General features: G+C 42.8%; 2 protein-coding genes across 3 annotated transcripts; both read left to right on the forward strand.

Moving 5' to 3' along the window:
- The first annotated feature begins 215 nt into the window (after positions 1-215).
- Positions 216-6,119, forward strand: BCL10 (BCL10 immune signaling adaptor). Of its 2 annotated transcripts, none has more exons than XM_042030298.1 (3): positions 216-358; positions 2,486-2,774; positions 3,824-6,119. In XM_042030298.1, the coding sequence occupies exons 1-3, from the start codon at positions 275-277 to the stop codon at positions 4,186-4,188; spliced, it is 738 nt and encodes a 245-aa protein (XP_041886232.1). In that variant the 5' UTR covers positions 216-274; the 3' UTR covers positions 4,189-6,119. The 2 variants fall into 2 exon arrangements, with proteins under 2 accessions (XP_041886232.1, XP_041886234.1); XM_042030300.1 differs by lacking the exon at positions 216-358 and adding an exon at positions 505-2,152.
- A 1,234-nt stretch (positions 6,120-7,353) lies between these two features.
- CUNH1orf52 (chromosome unknown C1orf52 homolog) lies at positions 7,354-9,761 on the forward strand. The gene is made up of 3 exons (XM_042030301.1): positions 7,354-7,663; positions 7,754-7,961; positions 9,161-9,761. The coding sequence occupies exons 1-3, from the start codon at positions 7,406-7,408 to the stop codon at positions 9,247-9,249; spliced, it is 555 nt and encodes a 184-aa protein (XP_041886235.1). The 5' UTR covers positions 7,354-7,405; the 3' UTR covers positions 9,250-9,761.
- Positions 9,762-15,387: the final 5,626 nt, after the last annotated feature.

The raw sequence follows: 15,387 nt of genomic DNA on the forward strand, positions 1-15,387 counted from the left end.
AGGGGCGGAGCGTAGCGCACACCCCGAGCGCCCATTGGCGGAGGCGGAGAGGGGCGGAGCGTAGCGCACACCCTGAGCGCCCATTGGCGGGACGGGGCGGGGCGGGGCCGAGCTGGGGCGGGGCCGAGCTGGGGCGGGGCCGCGCCTTGTCCCAGCTGGGGGCGGGGCGGGGCGCCGGCCCTGAGCGCCCATTGGCGGAGGCGGGCGGGGGCGGAGCCCGGCCGGAAGCGCCGCCCGTGCGGGTTTCCCCAGCGGCGCCGCCGAGGTTTCCGCCATGGAGGGCCCGGGGTCGTGGTCCAGTTCGGGGGTCGCGGGGCGGCCGCTGACGGAGGACGAGATGGCGGAGGTGAAGAAGGATGTAAGTGGAGGGCGGGGCCGAGGGCTCGAGTGCCTGGGCCGGGCGCGGAGCGGCGAGTGGGGCCCGTGCGCGGGCGGGGGAGCGGAAGCGGTGCGGGAGCGGGCGGGGGGACGCGGCGCGGGGGCGGCAGGAGGGACGGGAGCGGCTCGGCGGCGCGTCCGGGAACGCGGCGGGGAATTTCGGGCACGGCTGTGCCCTCCGGGGTCCCCCGGTGTGAGGCTGATCGTGCCTCGCAGACGCTGATCCCGGCCGTGCTTTGCGGTGCGGTCAGCCGCCCGCCCCTGTGCGGGCCTGTGCTTCAGGGGCAGAGCTGCGAGGGTTCGGCTCTCCCGGTGTCTCGGCGCCGCGGAGAGGCGCAGGAGGCAGCAGGCAGGATGAGTAAAATGGTACCCAAAGCTTGGCTGAAAATGCATGTGCTGCTCCTGGTGCCAGTAAAATTCTTCCTTAGCGTGGATGTCTTCATTAAGTATGCTTAGATATTTTTAATTGAGGCTTATTGTTCTGTATTTTCCTGGTTTTTCCTCCATACTTATTCACTGATGTCTGGAACCTGAGGCAAGACTTCATCCTGATTCATTCTGGATTAATTTATCTCATTGTGAGACTGGGAAGCAAGCAATGTGCTAACCAACCTCAACAAGTGATTGCTTAATTTAAAAAAAAGTAAAATCACAGTTTATCATTTATTTATTGCCTGTCCATGGTTCTGTTTGTAATTTACAGTGTCCTATGTTTGACTCGTTGGGGTTTATTTATGTTCCTTTAAAGTACAGTAAAGACTCCTTGGAGTTTGGTTTTTGTTTCTTTCTAGCTTTATGCATAAGTGATTTTCTTTAAATGCTTTGTCATAGCTCTACGAGACATGTTTTTCAAGTTAGTACTCACTTCCATGGAACCACTGGGTAATACTGCAATAGCTGGCTTTGGGTAGTTTCACCACAAAAGGATAAAAACTACTTGAGTCAGACTATATATATATAGATATAGATATAGATATAGATATATATATATATATATAAAACATGATAAGTATGTTAGTCTGGCTTAGTGACTGAACCCACAGCTGCATCTCACAGAAGTGCATGATTGTCACTTCAGCCCTTAATCTTAGACGTTCTCCCATAGTACTTGGAGGACACGATGGAAACTTTAGGTAGAAACAGATAACATTCATTTTATCATCAAAATGCAGTCCAATTAATCTGACTTCAGAGATTCTGCACTCAGATTTTAAGTGTTGTGGCTTCACAATCCAATGTGCTGGTTCAGTGTAAATTCAATTGGCTCTCTCAGAGCTGTTCAGGTAACTTTGATGGGATCTCTGCAAGCCAGGGTGCTGTGTTAGCAGAAGCACTGTGTGTGTTAGGGGACAGCTCACCTCAGGAAGCTAAAACTGGCAAGGACATCTTGGTCTGGGTAAGCTTGTCTTGAGGAGGAGTCTTGCAGCTGAGAGCTGAGAAGGAGGAGGTGAGCCATACAAAATCATTCATATAACAGAAGTAGGGTTGCAGAAGACAAAAAGCAGCCACTAATGTTGTTGAGAGTATGTATATTTATGGATGAAAGTGCATGTATTTTGGATGTCAGTAATCTGTTGAACTTGTCAGTAGTGGTGTTTATTTGCAAACCTTTTGAACTCTGAGTATATTCATGCTTTTGCTCTGAGACTGCTTTTGCTCAATGTACAGAAAGCATCAATAACTGCAGTATTTTGGAGTTGTGCCTCAAGGATACAAACAATGTGGAAATGTGGCAATCAGATGATCAGTGAAAATGAGTGTGTCTGTAGACAAAGTGAGTAGGTGCTGTTTGGTATCATTTCATTTTTACTTGACGGTTTTGAAATGTGCTAACCTCAGACTTTATGTAATCACATTTTCTATAAGTAGTCACCTTATTTCTTAACAAGCCTTGGAATTCCTGAGTTCAGTCAAAGAGCTAATGAAACAGATAATTAGGTATCAGTTTTTAAAAAAATATTTCTTACACTGAGAAAAATCTCAACTAAGTAACACAGTGGCAGCCTTAAAAATTCTTTTGCTAACCCGTATCAAATCATATAGGTTCCAACTCAGACTTCTAAATAATTTGAAATGTTGGCTAATACTAGTTCATTTTGTTTTTCAGGCTTTAGAAAGGATGCGTCCTTACCTGTGTGATAAAATCATAGCCGAGAGACACTTTGATTACCTACGTTCAAAGAAAATACTCACTAGGGAGGACACAGAAGAAATTTCTGCTCGATCTTCCAGTAGGAAAAAAACTGGGAAGTTATTGGACTACTTAGCAGAAAACCCAAAGGGACTAGATACTTTGATTGAATCTATCAGACGAGAAAGAACACAAAACTTCCTGTTGCAAAAGATAACTGATGTAGTGTTGAAAGTCAAAAATGAAAAGCTTGAAGCTCTTAAAGGTAACAAATTTTTAATAATGTTGTGTAAGACATAGGTTTTATTTTGAGGGTCTGCAAAATTAAGTCCAAAACTAAAGTCTTTCTCTGGTATTTGGAACAACATGTTTGGAAATATCACCAGTTTAGGTTTAAAATCCTAGTGCGTGTATCCTGGCTATACCTTTTTATTATCTGAACATATCCATCATAAATAACAAACTGCAAAAAAAACCCTATTGTGTTGTTGTGATGGATAAATCTGTCTTCACCTTTCAGTTTTGCTTTTCAAAAATGGGTGGTTATCTTCCATCTTGCATTTCTCTTGAAGCTATTTGCTGCAGTGGCAGGATGCTCTGGTTTTGTTAGACTTTGTGCCTCAGCAGAAGATATGCTATCAAATGCAACTTGAGGAGAGCTCCCCTGTATGCCTTCAATGCCACAGCTTAAAATCAGGCACTATAAATACATGTGTGTGTTGTTTCATACAGGTTTAGAGGTTTTGTTGACACCCAAAGCTTGAAGTGACTATGTGTACTCATATTTTATGGCAGAGGAAAAAAAGTATAGGCTTTCTACACCAAAAGCATTACTTCCCCTTCCACACCCATCAAAAGGCAAATAAAGAAGGAAGAAATATGTTTTAACCCTAGAGATGGAGGGCCTGAAGTTTTCTCTGGCTTCAGGTAGAATAGCCTTCAAATGCTGTCCACTTTGGAGCAGAACCATCAGGTGAAGCTCTTAAAAGTTTGAAGAACACAGTGAGACAAGTCTAAAAAAAGTTGGGCCGAAGAGCTAAAGTGACTTTCTAAAATGAACCTTAAGTTAGGGTGCATCTTTGTCAAGTACTATCTGATAGTGAGTACAGAGAAACTGTTCCCATCAAACTAAATAACCTGCATGTTTGCTCTTTAATTTGTCAGGAATACTGGATGTTACAGGTGAGATGAAGAGTTAGTCTGTTAAAAATATGGACAATTGATCTTTGACAGTCTTACTGATACTAAATCAGAGCACAGTTTTAAGACGTTCCCATACTGTAATTAAATCCAGTATCTGTTTTTTCATCTTAGGTCTAAGCTGCAGCACCTGTATGACCTCACTGTGTGGAGGAACAAATAATCTCTCTAGATCATTTTCTGATGAATCAAATTTTTTGGATAAAACAAAAGACAAAGAATCTTCCCAGATACATCACCCAGAAGAAGATTATAGCACTGCTGCATTTGTGTCTGCTGTCTCTCTTCATTCAATGAATTTACCAATTGCAGAGATGGGAAATTCACAGAGCAGTGTTTTGTCAGCCACCCTCCCAGGGCCTGGAGACCCTGGTGCACCCCCACTGCCCCCAGAGCTCCAAGACCAGCAAGAGCCATGTACCAGTTCAAGTGACAATTGCTTTTTGCCTTTAAGATCACGTTCTGTTCAACCACAGTGAACATAGTGACTTTTGTCTGTTTATATGAATGGTACTGAAACTTAGTGTGATGTCTCATAAAGGCTAAAAAATGTTTTCAAGCTGTTAGAAAAATTGGAGGAAATAATCTATGCAATTTCTGTTTTAATTTTGTAATTGTGTGATGCTGGAGCTGCCTGACTTTGTTTGTTTGTTTTGTTCTTTAAGGAGCTTTTTTCAAAATATTGTGGTGTTATACCAGCAAATGTTTGTTTTTTTAAACCAGTGTGTATAAGGTTTCACATTTAGTTGCAGATACTTTAGCTGGAATTATAGAACAAATGGGTTTTTCTTTCTACAGAAACAAACAAATGAGCTTTTCTTAATGTTTCTGTGATGGGTGAACTGGGAAAGATGGTTAGGAAAAATATTGAGTATGGAAAAAAAACATGAACTAAAAGCTTAAGCTTACTTACCAAAAAGCTTAAACTCATTTACCAAGTTAAATGTTTCTCACTAGGATAAACTGTGCTCTCCATGTATGTGTGTGCTGCTCCATTTGCAAAAAAACCTCACAAATCTGGCCAAATCCATGCTTGTTTGCAAGGAGTCTCTTCCTTGTGGGAACTTTGTCCTGCTGGTAAATCAAAAGAGATCAGTATTGCAAATATACTTCTGCAGGTCTTGGCATATTATTCTTATATATTAGTTAAAGATTCCTGATTTGAGATGCACTTTAAATATAGATTACCATTAGTACTGGAAAAGGAATGTAAACTGCTCTAACAGCATCATGAGGGCTGTAAGAAAACATTATTGTAGGATGTTATTAAGGAACAAAGCTTGTATGTTTTGTCCCACTAGGGAAGTGGAGGAGAAGTTGTGTGACAAGAAAGTATCTTTACCTGAAGGACTCTTGGAAATGTGGCACTTCAGATACCTCCTCTTCAAAGCAGACAGACAGGTTTACATTTCAAATTTTTCAGAGTCAAATGCATTTTAAACTGTTTCAACATGGGAAGGTTCTCATTTCTTGACACCATGTAACATACTGTATTCCTCTCATACTCGAGTTGTAGCCTACCTTTTGTGCAGGTGCCTATAATCCTTTCAAAATGACCTGGTGGACTCTTTCTTGGACACGTGTACAGTTGTGTTCTGCAGTACTACACTTTAAAGTGATAGGATGTTTTCGGTGTATTTGAAAGGTTTGTATTTAAAGCCCTAAATTATTTTGGCTCTCATACTGTGTATAGCCATGTAATGTCGTTCCAATTCACACCCAGGTAATTACTAAACTGTTCTCCTTTTGTGGAGACAGGCCATCTGCAGGACCTCAGTATAGTCTCTATAAATTGTTTTTCATTATTATTCTGGCTTTGGAAATAGATTAAAATAAAATGCAATGTTCAACTACACTCCATCCTGAGTATATGAACATCTTACATGCGAGAAGGATGTGTTTATAAAAATCCTTGTTTTTCTTGTCTACATCTACAATCATAGACTCTCCAGATGGTGAAAATGCTTTTCAGTGAAACTGCTTGGATTAGATGGCACTGTAGAAATTAAGTGCCTAAATATGCAAGTAAAACTTTGCTCTATAACATGAAATTAAGCATAGGATGAACTCCCTCTCTTCCATTAACTTGAATTGTAGTTGCACATACTCGGGACATCTAAAAAGTGATTTATCTAAATGCCCTCTGTAGCCACTTAAAGAGCTGTGCTTAGGCTTGAGTCCCTTCCTGGGTTCTTGTAAAGAGAAGAGAGTGAGCAGGGTTGGCCTTGACAGAGAAGATGCATCAGCTCAGGGTGGAGGCTGCCTTGCTGCTCCCCATCCTGCAGGGACCGCTCCCAGCAGAGCCTATGAACCTAAGACCTTGAATGAATGTATTACCAAATGTTTATAATGTGCATTTTTAAAACATATTTTTTAGCACAACTTTTGGAATAAATTCTTTTGTATAATTGCCTGTTTTCCTGTCTGCCTCTCTCATTTTTAAGATGTACAGGTTGCAAGAGCAGCTCATGCCGTTAACTTGATGTGTGGTTTTGGTTTTGTGTGTGCGGGAGGCTTTTGCTCTCCTTGTCTTTTTAGAGAGGTTTGTCTTTGGTGGAAAGACTGAATGTGAAACGCCTGTGCCCGTAGGACTACACTCAAGAGCAGTCTGTAAAGAAAACATGCATGTGAAAGCAAGAGCTCTGCTGCTTAAGTAGTTTCTGCAGTTCGTGACTACAACCTGATTCTTGCTTTTTTTTTTCAAATGACTAGTTCGACTTCCTACGGATGTGAGAAGAGTTGCTTCCAGCCACGCATATCTTGACTTCATTCTTAAATTAAGATTTTTATTTTTATTGATAGCAGGGGAGAAACAAAAACTTTGAGTGTTGAGAAGCATGACTCAAAAAAGGATTTGCAAATGCTGCAGGGAGTGTGGTGTCTCACTTCAGTGGTTGCTTTCATTGTACTTTGTGTATAGGGCTTATTTCAAAATAATGATCGTGGTATAGATTATGAGAGATCAGCTGGATATGGTTTAGTATCTTTACAGTGAAGGAACTGAACGTATTATAACCAAAACCCCTTCCTCAGACCTTATCCTGCTTCTGGTAGTATAAGTAATCTGAACATAGAATCATAGAATATGCTGAGTTGGAAAGGACCCATGAAGACCCTTGAGTCCAATTCCCAGCCCTGCACAGGACACCCCAAGAGTCACACCATGTGCCTGAGAGCATTTGTCAAAACACTTCTTGAACCTGTCAGACTGTGCTCACTGCCCTGGGGAGCTGTTCCAGGGCCCAGCCACCCTCTGGGTGAAGCAGCTTCTCCTGATGTGCGGCCTAAACCTCCCGACTCAGCTTCATCCCCTTTGAACAGCACCAGTAGTTTAGCCGATGCAGTAATGTATGTATGAGTCAGTCACAAGGAAGGTCTAGTACAAACTTTTTCCAACAAACTTGAAAAATCTGTTTTGGATAGGTGATGGTCAGCGCTGTGCCTGCCCTAGGTTAGCCGGTGATCAGACATTAAGGAAAACCTCCACTTAAGCCTGCAGCTGTGAAAAGGGAGAAATGAAGGTTGGCTCGGTTTCGTGTCTGATTTTCGGTGTCTGGTCACTCGAAGGCAAGCAGCCCGGCTACGCCGTGAGCCCTGCCTGCCCCGGCAGCAGCCGCGGGCTCGCCCGGGGGGCGGCGGGCCGGAACCCTCGGCGCGGGCGCGGTTTCCGCGGGCGGTGCTAGGCGCTGCCCCGCCATGGCGGCGGAGGGGGAGGACCCGCTGGGCTATTTCGCGGCCTACGGCAGCTCCAGCTCCGACTCGGAGCCCGAGGAGCCCCAGCCCGACGAGCGCCCGGCGGCGGCTGGCGCGGCCTCGGGAGGCAGCCCGGGGCGGCCGCGGCTGCCGCCGCCCGACGAGCTCTTCCGTCGGGTGTCGCAGCCGCCCGCCTTCCTCTACAACCCTCTCAACAAGGAGATCGACTGGGAGAGCCGCGTCCTGCGGGCGCCCGAGGAGGTGCGTGGGGCGCGGGGTGAACCGAGGCGGCGCTGGGGCCGCCCCGGGCCCCCCGGCCCGGTGTGACGGGTGCTCTGCTCTCTCCTGCAGCCCCCCAGGGAGTTCAAGGTGTGGAGGAGCAACGCCGTGCCCCCGCCGGAGACCTACAGCCCGCCCGAGAAGCCGCCGGCGGTGGCCCCTGCCCTCGACATGGCCATAAAGTGGTCCAACATCTACGAGGACAATGGCGACGACGCGCCCCGCCAGGCCGGCAAAGCCAAGTTCCTGCCGGACGAGGAGCAGGAGCCCCTGGAGTCGGGTGAGGCCCTGGCGTGAGGCGGCTGCGCTTTGCTCAGGCTGTGTGTGCTTCCAGAGCCGAGCTGGGCGGGTCCCCTGAGTTCTCTGTGGCCGGAGCTCTCCCTGGGCTCCGAGGAAGCTCTGCAGGCTTCTCCTGCATCCACTGCTGCCCAAGGGCAGAGCGGTTTGGCTGCAGGGATGGGTGGACTGTAGTGCCGGTGTTTTGGCTTTCCTGGAACCAACACAGACCCTCGAGCAGTCTCTCTGCTCCTCTGCCCCACTGCCATTTGTAGGGAAGGATTAGAGTCTGTAGCACCGTAGTTCTGTGAAACCAACAGGTTCAGTCATGGTGCTGCTAAAACAGAAGGTAGCATGAGCTTCAGGTGCTGTGTTGACCTTAGTTGCAGATGTAGGTCAGATTATTTTTATAACGTTTGCAAAACTTGGGGCCCAAGAGAGGAATTAAATAGGATGTCCGTGGGACAGATTACTGAAGAAAATATTTACTGTCCTCTTCACTTTAAATGATGGTACAAGCTGTAATGGTAATTTAGGAAGTAAAGAAATATTTGACGGGTAGGAGAATTTTTTTTTTTTTTTTTAATTGCTGGAGAAAGAGAATAGCCAGCAACAGTCAAGAGAACAAAACCAGAAGAAGAAATTCTGGGCTTTCAGAACACCCAATAATGGTTTTGTTAACCAGTAAAATCGTCTACAAACCTTTTGCAAAGAAAGGATTTTTTTGTTGTCTTGTGCCTTTTTTGGTTCTGCGTATTCTTTCCCAGTAGCAATTTTTGTCTTGCTCCATGTGTTCTATATGTTTCCCTGTCCATGCATTTCTCTTAGTCAGCCTTCATCTGAAGTAGGAAGATAAAAAGTTGATTGACCTTGACATTGTTTCCTGCTTCAAAAATGTAATTTTCTAGCTTTTTCTATTAGCTAATCAAATAATATATTTTTTTAGAACAGGTACTGTACAGTAGCATAAAGCCTCTTCTTAGTTATCTGCAGTGGTTTGTGGTAGTAATAAGAAGTAACCATTCCTGTTTTGTCCACATATTGTCTGCATTCCAAAAATGAAGATGTTGTCAGTTAATACTACAGTGTCTTTTTTTCAGGCATCTCAGATGTGGTTAAGTCAATTGTTCTGAGACAGGATGGTGTTTAAGGCAAAAAAAACTGTCTTTGCTGACTTTGATTAACTCTCTCTTTTATTTAAAGATGGTGAAAAAGATGATGAACCAGCTTCTGCTAAGAAACGTAAAGTAGAGTCTGGAGAGCAGGCAAAGAAGAAGAAGAAGAAGGTATAAGCAAGGTGTTTTGGATTTAAACATTGTTACAGTGGGGATACTGCAACACACAAAACATAACGAGAATTTCAAGGAACTTGGATTCCTCTGCTGGAATGGGAAACAGATACGTGTTTACTGCATTTCTCTCTCGTATTGGGTAGGGAATTTTATTTCTGTTGTATGCTTGCCTTTTGGAAAGCACAAAATTAAATGGACAGTGTTGTGGTAGAACTTGTTTACTGAACAAAATTTAAACCTGTTTATTTAAAACAAGGATTTAGAAGAGAGATCCATTGCCATGGATACTTGTGCTCATGCAGGTTACAGGGCTTCACAGTATTTTGTTTATCAAGAAGCCTGGTAACATGAGTTTTTCTGGACTGACTTTTCCATTGTGTCAAAACCTTTTATAAAGGAGTATATACTAAAGATTTTTTAGGTACTGGTCTGTGATATGTTCACATAACGTTGTTTTTAAATGTATGTATAGACTGCAAATAGTCACTGGAATAAAACTACATTTGAAAACATCTGGGTATAAATATTACATTGCATGCTTGGTGAATAGGAGCAATGAATTCTGTATTATATGCCATTCACTGATCTGTGGCTTAACAGATTTCTCAGGGCTTTTTTGTTTAAATAAATACACAACTACAAACTGAAAAAAAAAGGATCTAAAAATGGAGTTTAATATTTTATGATTATTTTGATGTTATGGGATTTTCATCAGTGAAACACGGGACTAACTGATGGAGTGAGAATTGAAGCATGTAATGTATTCTCGAAACAGAAAATAGAATCAAGATATTTATGTGGGCAAAAATTATGACAAAGCTGTGATAGTCTCTGCTGCCAAATTGTATTTATTTCAGTACAAACAGTTGGTAATCTTCTCGAAGTGCTAGTCAGTATATGCTGCATTTGTGGTATGCTGCTGAATAGGTTTTTTTTGTATGTGGCAAGGTACCAGCTGGTACTGGATTGGAGAAAGGGTTGCTGTATATTTTCAGATAAAGATTCTGTGCCTTAGAAAGTCTGCAGTGATATTAGGGCTTACTAATAGAAGTTTATGTACTTAAATTTTAATGTAAAAATTGGTGTTTTCTATTTTCCTTCTGTCTTGGACTAGCTTTACTTTGGCAGAACAGATTCTGTATGCATATGTGCTAATATGATGTTAATATTTTTTAAGTGATTTTAAGAGGGTTTTTTTTAACCTTCATATATAGAAAAGTGTACTAATTTTTAGTGAATATATGAGGTTATTAATAAGTTGTGCAGTTCTAGCCTTGGCAGTGTGATAATGCTTTCTCTAGATCCTTGTCTACCTGCAGACTCTGCAGCTGCTCCTTGCCAGTTTCACAGGCTGTGGGGCCAAATCTGTGATATATTCTACCCATTCCATGCCGTTAGTCTGGAAACAGTTCAAAAAATGGTACTTGACACAGCTGAGGGTTCCCTGTGCCCACCTTTCCTAGCACAAACGCAGGTACCAGACAGTGTCCTAGCAAGGTCTAGGATGAGGGACACTGTCATGGCAAAGCTTATGGAGTGGCAGCTCTCTGTAGGGTTTCTCAAAATACTCCATCTGCATTTTTGATTCTTATAGTAGTTCTGTTTGCTAGTGAAGTGCTCCTTGAAGAATGTTACAGCTGAAGGTTAATGTCACCAGCTCTGGAATTCGGATGCATTCCCATGACTGCTGTGACCAAGGAGGCTTTTGTCTGTGTATTTTTTGCTCTGCTGTTCTACAGGGCAGTTCAGGAAGTTACCGTGCCAGTTGCTTCTTTTGTTTTCAGACCATATGATATATGTAGTATCCAGTTGTCTTGAAGTTAACACTATCTGATACTCAATTTCCAAGGAAAAAACCAGCATGTCTAGCCTGGGAGAAGAACAATTAATTGTATTGTTAGCAGGTTGAGGGAATCTTCATTATAAGCAGCTTCCCTGTTCAGGAGAAATGGTATAAACAACTCTTTGTCTTTTTCTGAAGTAAGGCATCTGAAACAAGTCTGTGAGAGCCTGTGTGAAGCTGAGTTATCTGAGGAAGCTGGTTCTGTAGCTGGAAGTTTTTTGGTAAAGATGCTTTAGTCCATCCTCTTCAGGAAAAGATGATGAGAGAAGTGGTACAGTGCTGCAGCTTCTGAAGCAACTCAAAAGACTTCAAGAAACAGACTTAAGAGGTTTTCTTCAGGTTTGGACAGCTAATAATGAAAATTTGTCTATGCATCAGGATCTGTGGAACATAGAGTGAACACCAACTAAACTTAAACTGATAGCTCAGATGTTCAAGAAATCTCTGACTATAGAACAGTTTATCCTGGATTGTCTTTCAAAAGAAGACTGTGACAGTGAACATACACCCCTGCTGACAAATGGGGAAGATTGCCTTTGAAAATTAGTCCTCTATTAACTCATCATTCTACTGTTTTTATGATGAATCAAATCCGATTACAGTCATTATGTATAACGGGAAAAAAAGTAGTAAAAAATGCATACAGGTTTGATTTGAGGAAATCCTCTTAAAAATTTGTCAAAATCAGAAAAACAGTGTCTGGAAGGCAATTAATTTGCAATGAACACATTGTGTTGCTTCCAATGCTGGCACAAGAGCAGCTGCAGTACTTGGCTTACCGAGAAAGGCAGGATGATCTGGAAAAGAAGAATTCACATCAGTATAGAAGTACAGCTGTTGAGGATAATGGCAGGCAGCACTTCTTCCCAGAAGTGCTGACAGGGAGGTTGTGGGAAGGCATCCCTCTGTTACTTTGCTGTTCCTCTTCTTGATGCAGACTACTGCTCTTGAAACACTGATTCATTTACAAATAGTTTGTGATAAGCTTAGTGCTGCCAATATGAAAGTGAATCCAGAGAAATGTGGTGTGTTCCATAAAGAGTAATTTACTGTGAACCTGGAATCAGCACAGGAAGAGGCATTTTTGTCACTGGAGAAAAGAGAAGCTGTGCAGTGCTGGCCACTCCAGTGACAGGAAGCTCCTTTGCCCGCTTGCTAATCTTAGAGAATCATGGCAGAATCAGGACAAAAAGATGCAATGCTTTCAGTCACCAGCATAATACAATTTGGATTTTCTTTGCAGGCTTGAAAGGTTCTTGTTCCTGTTTATGTGTTAGCTTGCTGATTTTATCCAGGCCCCTTTGGCCATTGGTCACAGAGGTTTGTACTTCTGCTTTGGGTGTTGATTGGATGTGAGAACGGTGCAGGACTGTTTTAAAAACATGGAAGATAATTACAGCTGAACTGTGTGTTCTTGTAGGATAAATGGTTGTACCAGTTGAAAGGGAACCCTGGCAATGGCTACAGCTGTGCAGCATTTCCGTTTTGAGAAATGTTGTTTAAGGATACCCACAATGCTTTGTTAGACTGGAAAAGTCAGTAAGGTTGTTTTCCCAATAGCTGGACAAATCCCAGGACCCTCAGTCATGGGCACAAGCATGGTGGTATCAGTGCCCTGCAGAGGTGACCTTGCTGATGGGCCAATTGCTCTTGCAGCAGCTGAGTGGGAATGGCTGTCCAGGCATGCTCGGGAGGGGATGCACTCCTCTGTAATTCACAGGAGGGAAAATGTTACAGAGGAAAAGAATTCTCAGAAATACTAGCATAAGATGTGTAGAAAACCCTTGAGCAAATGGAGGCACCTTGCTAAGAAATCTGATTCCATTACTGCCAAAGGCATTTTCTGGCTGCATTGACTGAGGTGAAGCTTAATAAATAATGCAGCAAGAGGCAGTGGTTAGCTGGGCAGGCTGTGCCTGTCTCGGAATGTCAAGACTGTAGCAAAAGCAGCATTTCTGTGCAACAAAATGTTGGCAGAATATAGAAAACTGCTGAAAAGAAATACTGTGGTTTTATTGCACAGGAGGCTTCCTGTGAGACATGGGAATCTCAGGGAATAGTTCTGTTGTGAGACAAACATGTTGGTAGCAGTGGAGTGCTTTGTAACAGTCTGAAAGTCATATAATTAGGAACCAAGAAATAGCAGGAATAATGGAGTGGTAGAGATTGCAGTGAGCTAGTTCTTTATGCTGAGAGTATCACAGACCAAAAGGAACAATATCATCTTCAGAGGAGTCCACAGAATTTGTGTCACTGTCAGAAATATGCAAAGATTGGTTGGGGCTGGAAGGCAGAGTCACACCAGAGACTGGAATGGGTTTGTGCTGCTGGTTCCTTTGAACTGTTTTCTTCAGGGCACTTCTGACAAAAGCAGGAATTTTCAGGGAAGCCAGTGCTTGTGGAGCTGGATTGATGGAAGAATGCAATGAATTCAATGAATGGAGATAAGCGTTTTTAGGCCTTATCAAATAATTTTATCTGGGTCCTTCATTTAGAAGACGAAGTGGTCTTCATCTTTAGAATGCTTTAGTCTTGGTAGCTTCAGAAGACAAAGATGTATTTGCTTTGCTGTAACTGTGAGCAGCAACACAAGAACTCTGTATTTGCTTGTCTTCTAACAAAGTAAACTTGTTCTTTGGAGCAAACCCTGATTTCCCATCCCTTCCCATAACTTCTCCCACCATATGTTTCTTGCTGTGGATGGACTGATACGGAAACAAATACAGCATTAATACAGGGTAACCCCAGGAAAGTGTAACGAGGAGTTAAACCTAAACCACAGAACTTCTCAGGGGAGGATTAACACGCTCTCCTCAAACCAACCCACCAAACAACCAACCAACCTTGCCAGCAGCAGGCTCACAGCAAAAGTCATTGGGGAGCCTTTCTGTTGGAAGCAGAACACAGTCCAGTTTTGTTAAAAAACGAACCTCTCTGACACAGGCTGGTAAGGGATGTTTTGAGGAACCAGGCCAGGGAATGCGAGAGACTAATTTCACTTCCCTTGCAGAAAGGATCACTATTACTTAATGAAGACCTAAAGGAGGAGCTGGGTTGTTTTTTTTTAAAAAAGAAAAAGTTTCTCTATTAGGTGTCTGGCTGAGAAATGTGTCGCTTTCCATTGTAATCCCTTCCTTAGGACTGATAAAGTTGTATTTTGTGAGACTAAGATCTTATACATTGTCTGAAATGTTTCAGTGAGTTGTATTGTTTAACGTAGTTACAAGGTTGGCAATGGCAAGGACTAGTTTAAAACTTACTGGTTTAATAGTTAAGAATTCTGGGGTTTGTACAAGATCTAAGGTTTGCTTACCATTAGTGACTTGTTCTCACAGGAACCTTTGTGCATGGCTCTTGGATCCTTGTAAGGAAGCTGTATCTGACAATAGTAATGAAATACTGCTTCCACTTTGAAAACTTACTCTTTTTTAAGTATCTATATAAAGCCTGTTTGCAGGTTTTCCAGCTGTGCTGCTCCAGCAGAGAGCGCTTTTGTTACCGCTGGCACAGAGCCTGTTGAATCATCTGCAGCTCAGCTCTAAACTACAGAACTCAATTCCCCTCTAGCTTTCTTTGTAATGCTTAAGTGTCTCTTGAAACAGTACACATCTATTTTGTTTACTTTCTTGATATCTTGTTCTAGACAAAGGCATTTTAAACAGCTTTTGCACTGTAAATTTCACATGATTTTTGAATGCTATGTGGGGAGAGTTACTGTAATCGTTTCTCTTTAAAACAATAATTCATCCATTGATGGATCATGATGAAAAAATTATTTGGCACCCAATTTTAGTCAAATGTGTTTGTCTTCAACAAAGCAGTGAAAATCAATATGAAAATAGTGAATGGTTAAATGTCATGCTAAACGCCTATTTCAGACAAACTAATTACAGAGTTTCCAAGTTTCTAACTTAGAAAAGCCCAAAAAGGGGTTTGTGATCTTGTGCTTGAAAAAGGTATAGTTGGTTTAAATTTAAGAATACTGAAGAAAAACTCCTTATTTCTGTAAAATAAGAAAGTGAGGAAGAATTGGCTTTGAAAAGTTGCATTTTTCTTATTATACCGTGGACTTCTAACCTTCTTTCATAGAAGGTTACAAAAATAAGGCTGGAATGTGCCTTCCCAAGGTGACCCAGCCCATTGGCTGCCCCAGGCCAGCCAGGCCCACGCCATTCCTGTCAGACTTCTTGGCTTTAAAACAGTGCTGGAAGGGGAGGCAGTGATGCAACCAGCCCCACCAGCCCTTCTGCCTGTGCTGGCAGCTTGGTGCTTTAGTGAATCAGTAGAAATCAGCA

This window comes from Corvus kubaryi, unplaced genomic scaffold (genome assembly GCF_017639235.1).
Source record: "Corvus kubaryi isolate FWS band 111438036 unplaced genomic scaffold, C.kubaryi_AGA036_p1.0 37334, whole genome shotgun sequence".
In the NCBI taxonomy this organism is placed as follows: domain Eukaryota; kingdom Metazoa; phylum Chordata; class Aves; order Passeriformes; family Corvidae; genus Corvus; species Corvus kubaryi.

What these genes read in the sequence shown, in the direction of transcription:
- BCL10 (XM_042030298.1), top strand. Translation starts at nt 275, where the DNA reads ATGGAGGGCCCGGGGTCGTGGTCCAGTTCGGGGGTCGCGGGGCGGCCG. An exon ending in TGGCGGAGGTGAAGAAGGAT is followed by an intron (nt 359 to 2,485) that starts GTAAGTGGAGGG and finishes TTTGTTTTTCAG; the next exon opens with GCTTTAGAAAGGATGCGTCC. An exon ending in AAAGCTTGAAGCTCTTAAAG is followed by an intron (nt 2,775 to 3,823) that starts GTAACAAATTTT and finishes TTTTCATCTTAG; the next exon opens with GTCTAAGCTGCAGCACCTGT.
- CUNH1orf52 (XM_042030301.1), top strand. Translation starts at nt 7,406, where the DNA reads ATGGCGGCGGAGGGGGAGGACCCGCTGGGCTATTTCGCGGCCTACGGC. An exon ending in TCCTGCGGGCGCCCGAGGAG is followed by an intron (nt 7,664 to 7,753) that starts GTGCGTGGGGCG and finishes TCTCTCCTGCAG; the next exon opens with CCCCCCAGGGAGTTCAAGGT. An exon ending in GCAGGAGCCCCTGGAGTCGG is followed by an intron (nt 7,962 to 9,160) that starts GTGAGGCCCTGG and finishes TTTTATTTAAAG; the next exon opens with ATGGTGAAAAAGATGATGAA.